At 37.9% G+C, this 8,428-nt stretch overlaps 1 protein-coding gene across 1 annotated transcript in view; it reads left to right on the forward strand.

Moving 5' to 3' along the window:
* Window positions 1–1,891, forward strand: part of LOC148360610 (cytoplasmic phosphatidylinositol transfer protein 1-like) — a 48,361-nt gene extending 46,470 nt beyond the window's left edge. The window contains exon 9 of the mRNA XM_088341481.1: window positions 811–1,891. Within this exon, the coding sequence (XP_088197607.1) occupies window positions 811–1,118 (308 nt within the window). The 3' untranslated portion in view covers window positions 1,119–1,891. The remainder of the gene's footprint in view (window positions 1–810) is intronic.
* Window positions 1,892–8,428: the final 6,537 nt, after the last annotated feature.

The raw sequence follows: 8,428 nt of genomic DNA on the forward strand, positions 1-8,428 counted from the left end.
CTATTTATCATAAAATGTAGGTCACAGTAAGCTTCAACAGTCCTAAAAGCTTAGAATCCTTTTAATGCTGTGTTTTCAAGGTCAGAAAAGTTCTTGAATTTTAGGTGAAGTGCTTGAAATGATCTTTCGTTGCCATGTTTCCTGTCAAGCTGACTCGATAGACCACAAAGTGTTTTTCTTGTAAATTGATAACTTATTACGTTTTGAAGAAAAAATTCTGGTAAACTGGGTAAAAAAGGAAAGGAGAAAAAACAGACAATTGAGCCAATTTTACAACTTTTTTTTCCTCCCAGGTAAAAAAAACCCGTACAAATGGTACATATATTGTTATCTAGTAAAATAATTTTTAAATTTGTATTTATTAAATTTATTATGTGTAACTTTTATTCATTACTTTTAAGTTTATTTGTTTGGCCCTTTATCACAAGGAGTCTCAAAGGGCTTCAGAGACCAGACCATTGCAAACTACAGGCCATTATTACACCATCCCCTGATCTAAAACCTACATGAGGGCAAGGAAAAACTAAAAAATGTCAAATCAAGTCTTGCTTATTTGTGTGGCCCTTAATCACAGGGAGTTTCAAAGGGCTGCACAGACCACAGACAATTATGACACCATCCCCTGATCCAAAACCTACACGAGGGCAAGGAAAAACTCGAAACTTCAGCATGAGTAAAACAAAGGACTGCACATATTTTGGAAAATAAATATATTGCTTGAATTAAAAACGACTTAAAACTAGCAACATTTTCTGCTTAAATGGCAACAGTTTATCCAATATACCCACGTATTTTCTCTCTCCCGGCCAGACATGACAATGGACCAGGTGAGAGAATTCGAGCGAACAATCCAGGAGGCGACCAATCAGAAGATCGGGCCCATCCCCCCTTCCATCTCCATCAGCGAGACCCCTCTGGCCTCCACGTCCCTCGGGGGCCCCGCCAGCGCACCCCCCACCCCCCTCTCCAAGGACGCGCCCGAGTCCCTCTCAGTCTCCAAGGACCGGCCCCGGAAAAAGTCGGCCCCCGAGACCCTAACCCTTCCCGAGACGGGTTCCGAATCCGCCTCCCGGGACCCATCGCCGGGGGAGACGGAGACTGTCAAGGGGGGGCAGTAGGACCCGGCGGAATGTCTTCCCTGCACTTTTGGGGTCCCCAAAGGATGGGGCCCTAGTATTTCACAATCTTTTGGCATTCCAAGTAAGAGAGCCGAGTAAATACATTTGTCATATTAGGGTATGCTTGCACGACAATGATCCATCGATGTTTTTTTTCTTATTTGGTGGGGGGGGGTTGTTTTTTTTGGGGGGGGTTGGACAGCAAAACAATCATGATTGGCTATTCTTGGCACGCACGGCCAGTAACGCCACTTGTCCTTCCGATCCCATGCACAGCAAAGAAAATAAAATAAAAATTCTGATAAACTTTCTCCATTTGCAGGATATAAATCTTTCATTTTACTACATTAAACTCTTACTGTCGAGGTTATGTTCTAAAAAGAACCCGTGTTTCGTGAAATCTCTACAGAAGAAATCTTATTATAGTAGACCCCCCTGGATACAACACGAATCCATTATGAGATGGAGTTCGTCAAAAGAAATTGTTGCATAGTAGTGGATAGAAACCTATGCTAATAAGCTAATGCGTATCATCCTGTGATGCCCAGATAAAAACATAAGAATAACAAAATGTTAAATACTACCTATACATGCATATGATTTAGTAACATGTTGAAGTTAAATGAAATTTGATTAACTTTGGTGTGAAGAGCTGGTCCAGTGGTGTAGCAAGTGGATGCAAAAGGTGATTGGACTGCAGATTCAAATTGATTTTAAATCTTCCACTTGCAAGGACTGTCATTCCCTTTTAAATAAACCCCTCTTTATTCTTAGTCGTTGTCCTGATTGTCGATTGGCTACAGCCACATTCCTTAGTGACAGGGTTGGGTAGGGTTACTTTAACTTGATTACTTTCATTTACTTTTGGATTACTCCAATACCAAATATGCTAATAAAAGACAAAAGAAACTAAATATGAATAAAATTACTAAATTTTCTGCAGGCTTGGGGAGTAACCGAATACATGTAAAGGCAAAAATGATGTTGGCAAGCTGTTTGGATTTATTTTCATTTTGTTTGTCGCATTTTATGTTAGTTTTGCCGGAGATCAAAAAGATCAAAGCCAGGAGAGAAAGCTTACCACGTGTTGTGAGTCACCATTTTAGTCATATTTAGTTTCTTTTGTCTTTTATTAGCATATTTGGTATTGGAGTCATCCAAAAGTTATTGAAAGTAATCCAGTTAAAGTAACCCAACCCTGCATTTTATGTTCGTTTTGTTGGAGATCAAAGCCAGAAGAGAAAGCTTACCACGTGTTGTGAGTCATCATTTTAGTCATATTTAGTTTATTTTCTTTTATTAGCATATTTAGTATTAGAGTAATCCAAAAGTAATCAAGTTAAAGTAACTACCCAACCCTTTTTAGTGAGTGTAACAATGCGCGTGTCCTTTGTATTTCTTCCTTTGCTTTCCTTGGTGATCAAGTTTTTGCTTCTCCCTTTAGCATCACTTAAAACTTGAGACCCAGAGCACCCATGTATTAAGTGTAAAAGTAGTGTTGTGTTCCCCACTTAGGTTTTGCAAAGTATGCAAGATTTTGAACTGAATTAAAAAAAAGATGCATTTCAGGAGGTAATTTATCCATTAGCAGGTCTGCATTTTCAGGATGCCGTGACGCAAACTGATAACAGAGCAGCATTAATATGCCGTCGACCAATAGCAGACAGCATCTTGGAGACGCAACTAATCATACAGATGTACACCACAAAACCAGAGTTTATTAATTTTTGGGCACAAAAGATAATTTGTCTTAAATGCCATAAATAGGGGCTGAAAGAACTCCCACTCTGAAGAAATCACACTGTTTAGTGAAAACACCACAAAGCTGTGTTAGTGTTTCCTGGGGGTCTACTGTATCCGCTAATTTAAGAAACCTGTACGATTGCAACAGCCAGTGCCTCGCGTACATAATGAAGTGGTCGAGAGGAGACACAACTAAGTTGTGCTACTACTAAAACAAATATATTCTGATTAGAAACTAATTCTTTGAAAATTTCCAACAATTTGTCACGCTACTGAAAATGAGCAAACTCTCTAGTGCCTCGTGTACTTTATGAAGTGGTTGAGAGGAGACACAACTAAGTTGTGCCACTGCTTCCAAACCAAAAGAAAATATATTCTAATAAGAAAAATACATTCTTCGACTGCTTCTAAAAAGTAGTCATGCTAATGAAAAAGGCCAAGCTCTCGGTGCCTCGCCCATATTGTGAAGAGTTTGCGAGGAGACGCAACCAAGTTGTGCTACTACTTCTAGACCAAACACAAATATTCTGATTAGAAACATAAATACTTCTAACAATTTGTCACGTGACTGAAAATGACCGACCTCTAGTGCCTCGTGTACTTAATGAAGTGGTCAAGAGGAGACACAACTAAGTTGTGCTATTACTTCTTAACCAAACAAAAATATATTCTGATTAGACACATAAATACTTCGAATATTTCTAACAATTTGTCACGTGACTGAAAAAGACCAAGCTCGCCAGTGCCTCGCGTACTTTATGAAGTGGTCGAGAGGAGACACAACTAAGTTGTGCCATTACTTCTAAACCAAACACAAATGTATTCTGATTAGAAACATAAATACTTTAAATATTTCTAACAATTTGTCACGTGACTGAAAAAGACCAAGCTCGCCAGTGCCTCGCGTACTTTATGAAGTGGTCGAGAGGAGACACAACTAAGTTGTGCTACTACTTCTAAACCAAACTCAAATATATTCTAATAAGAAACATACATTCTTCTAAAAAGTCGTCATGCTACTGAAAAAGACCAAACTCTCAGTGCCTCGCCCATATTGTGAAGAGGTCGAGAGGAGACGCAACCAAGTTGTGCTACTACTTCTGTAGAAAAAGAAAATGTACTCTGAGGAACACAAATACTTCAAATCTTTCTAACAAGTCGTCATGCGACTGAAAACGACCAAGCTCTCTAGTGCCTCGCGCGCATTGGAGACTCATCAAAGTTGTGCTACTACTTCTATAGAAAATCAATCTATTCCAACGAGGACTATAAATACACTGACTTTCTCACAAATTGTCATGTGACTGTAAGACTAATCACTCCAGTGCCTTGCTCACATTTTGAAGAGGTATAGAGGAAACACAACCAAGTTGTGCTATTACTACTTTAGAAAATATTCTAATGAGAAACATTAATACTTTGAACTTTTCTAACAAGTCAACATGCGTCTGATAACGGCCAAGCTCTCAAGTGCCTCGCCCTCATTAGAGACACAACCAATTTGTTCTATTTCCATAAAAATCTATCAAAGAACATAAATACTTTGACTCTTCCTCACAAGTCGTCATGGATTGATAATGACCGAGCGCTCCAGTGTCTCGAACACATTTTGAAGAGTTCGAGAGGAGACCAACCAAGCTGTGCACTACTACTGTAGTAAATGAAAATATATTGTAATTAGGAACATCAATACTTTAAATCTTTCTAACAAGTCGACATGCAACTGATGATGACCAAGCTCTCCAGTGCCTCGCATTCATTGGAGACGAGATATACTGCTACTTCTGTAGAAACTGAAAAGATATTGTAATGAGAAACATGAATACTTTAAATCTTTTTAACAATTCAACATGCAAGTGACAATGACCTCGCTCTCCAGTGCCTCGCGCTTATTTTCAAGAGGTCGAGAGGAGGCACAACCAAGTTGTGCTACTACTATAGAAAAAAACAAATATATTCTAATGAGGAACATAAATACTTCGAATCTTTCTAACAAGTCATCATAACTGATTATGACCAAGCTCTCCAGTGCCTCGTGCAATTTGGAGACACAACTACGGTAGGTTGTGCTACTACTACTAGGAAAAAAAATGTATTCCAATGAGTAACATAAATGCTTCGAACATGCGACTGACAACGACCAAGCTCTCCAGTGCCTCGCGCTTATTCTGAAGAGGTCGAGAGGAGGCACAACCAAGTTGTACAACTACTTCTATAGAAAATATATTCTAAGGAGGACCATGAATACTTTAAAGCTTTTTAACAATTCAACATGCATGTGACAACAACCAAGCTCTCCAGTGCCTCGCGCTTATTCTGAAGAGGTCGAGAGGAGGCACAGCCAAGTTGTTCTGCTACTATAGACAAAAACTAATGTATTATAATAATCTTTCTAACAAGTCATCTTACAACTGATTATGACCAGGCTCTCCAGTGCCTCGTGCAATTTGGAGAGACAACTACGGAAGGTTGTGCTACTACTACTACTCTAGAAAAAAATATATATTCCAATGAGTACCATAAATGCTTCGAACATGCGACTGACAACAACCAAGCTCTCCAGTGCCTCGCGCTTATTCTGAAGAGGTCGAGAGGAGGCACAACCAAGTTGTTCTACTACTAAAGAAAACGAACATAATGAATATTTTGAATCTTTCTATCAAGTCATTTTACGACTATGACCAAGCTCTCCAGTGCCTCGTGCAATTTCGAGACACAACTACAGAAGGTTATGCTCCTACTACTCTAGAAAAAAAAATGTATATTCCAATGAGTACCATAAATGCTTCGAACATGCAACTGACGACAACCAAGCTCTCCAGTGCCTCGCGCTTATTCTTAAGAGGTTGAGAGGAGGCACAACTAAGTTGTGCTAGTACTTCAATAGAAAATATATTCTAATGAGGAACATAAATACTTTAAATCTTTCTAACCAGTCGTCATGCGACTGATGAAGACTGAAGTCTCCAGTGCCTCGCGCACATTCTGAAGAAAAGAGGAGACCTGACCAAGTTGTACTATTACTTCTATAGAAATTCAAAATATATTCTAATGAAGGAGATGAATCCCTGGAATCTATTTAGCTAATATTTATGCTTTCACGTCAGTTCTTATTAAAAGTCATGATTCCTCGAGCACAATTAGAAGAGGTAGAGAGGAGACACGACCAAGTTGTGATACCTTTACAGAAAATCTAATTACATTTGAATAAGGAACATAAATGCTTCAAATCGTTCTAACAAATGGTGTTGCCTCATTGAATACTAAAGCGTGGCACTACGTGACTAATTAGCTCGTCTTGTTTCTATCAGGGTGCTAATTATGCAGCTCTACTGTATGACTGGAAGTCCTTCATTTTTCCCCATTTCCTCAGTCGGTATTTGAAGAAAAATTCTGACTTTTAGAGGTTGTACTAGGGCTTACGTTCCCACTGTTTCATGAATTCCAGTATCGAAAGGATTCCAAGATACGCTTTCATAGCTCAGGTCCTTAACCGATACCTTGACTCTCCTTACTTGTTGCTAAACAGCCACGATTTCTAAATACAAGGGCAGCCTTGGGAATGTTTACAAGCCTCAAATGTTTGCCTATGAGTATAAAGCCATTAAGCGGTCTTTGCTGTCAATTTATGAGGAGTACAAGAGAAAAAAAAAATCCGTTCTAAAATGTTTGCAACACAGTCACTAAAAAACGATGTGGATCAAAAATGATTTTTATTTAGCTCAACTTTAATCTTTTGCATGATTATTTTATGAATATTTTGAAATTAAATTAATATTTTAAGCAATTTTCTGTTTGTTATACAAAGGAAGAATGGACAGGTTTTACAAAATGACCCCCGCTTTGTTTATGACCTGCGGACACCAGGCTACTTGGTTGCTAGGCAAAAATTCCATTCCATGTACTGTATTTGGAGACCAACAATCTTTGGTCCATAACAGGGGTCGGGAACCTATGTCTCGTGGGCCAGATGTGGCTCTTTTAATGAGTTCAAATGGCTTGAGATAAAAATCGAATCCTGCAAAATGACGTTTGGATCTGTAAAATGCTAAGTCAAGATAAATGCTTGCATAAGCGACTTCACACCAGAAATGTGGTTCGGTCTTGTATATAAAGGGTACAGACCCAACCACAATTTACAGTGAAGGTGTCATACCAACAGATCCCAATTTGGCTTTCTTACTAAGAAAGCCTTTATGTGGAAGCCCATCAAACAATTTTTATCCTTTGAGAAGAAACATTAAGATGAAAACCCACAGAACAAATTTTAAACACCCGTCTGCACCTTGTTTTAGAACGATTAGTTATTTAAAAAAGTGAAGGTCACAATAAGCCATAACAGTCTTAGAATGCTGTGTTTTCAAGGTTAGAAATGTTGTTGAATTTTAGGTGAAGTGCTTAAAATGATCTTTTGTTGCTGTGTTTCCTGTCAAGCTGACTCAATAGACCACGCTTTGAAAATGTATTTTTTAAGTGCATAAAAATGACACAGATGGTGGCTCCAGTTATCGAGTTTTCAAGTGAAGTGTTAATGCCCCTCACTGTCGCATCCAATAGGACAGGTTTATCAGACTAGTCGTAGGAATTACATTTTTTTTTTTGGGAGAAGCGGCTCTTTCAGCTCTGCTCACTGAGCTATTGGCTCCCAAACGGCTCCTCACATGTTTTTTTTGAATGATGTTTTATCTACATTAATAAAACATTATACACCAAATTATTTAATAATCTCATGTTTTGCAGAGAATTGCTAATATAAAGTAAAATATTCAGATATACAAAATTTAGGATTTTACACACTGAACAGATTTAAAGTCAAAGTACAAAATAAAATTCCAATTAAATAAAAAAAAATTAAACTAAGAACTCTTTAGTGCTAAAAATCATGACAAAATGCCAAAACTATATTTTCAATTGTATTTCAACCAATTTAGACAGATCCGATGAAAAAATATGTAATAAATATTATTTAAGTATAAAATCCATACAACAAAAATTTTGCAGTCTCTAAATATAGAATGCACCCTTGCTTCGGAGCAATCAATGTCACTAAAATGAGTTCAAATCAGGCTCATTTTTCTGTTTTTTTTATAAATATAGTCTTTTCTTTTTTTTGTCTTCCGTATAGAACTCCCTTATTACCCAACACATATAGTGCTCTTTCCGTGTTTGTAAACAAGTGTGATGTAGGCAATCTGTGCGTGCATTGTTGAAGCAAAATGGAAGAATTCATGTCAGTTTATTGCAGCCCTTTGACAAAAGGATCACAGGAACTGCTCAAAAACTGTCAGCAAGATAGAAACAATTATAGTCACCAAAGTCAACAACCAAAATGTTCTTTTGATAGACGTAGTCAAGCTGTGTGTGCATTGTTGAAGCAGAATGGCAGAATTCATGTCAGTTTATAGCAGCACTTTGACACAAAAAGATCATAGATAGGAACTACTAGGAAATACCACAAGGTTTGTGCTGTCAGCAAGATTGAAACTTAGTTATAGTCACCAAAGTCAACAACAAAAACGTTATTTTGATAGACGTAGTCATGCTGTGTGTGCATTGTTGAAGCAGAA

Source organism: Urocampus carinirostris, chromosome 8, assembly GCF_059441175.1.
Source record: "Urocampus carinirostris isolate Australia breed hairy pipefish chromosome 8, RoL_Ucar_1.0, whole genome shotgun sequence".
NCBI lineage: Eukaryota > Metazoa > Chordata > Actinopteri > Syngnathiformes > Syngnathidae > Urocampus > Urocampus carinirostris.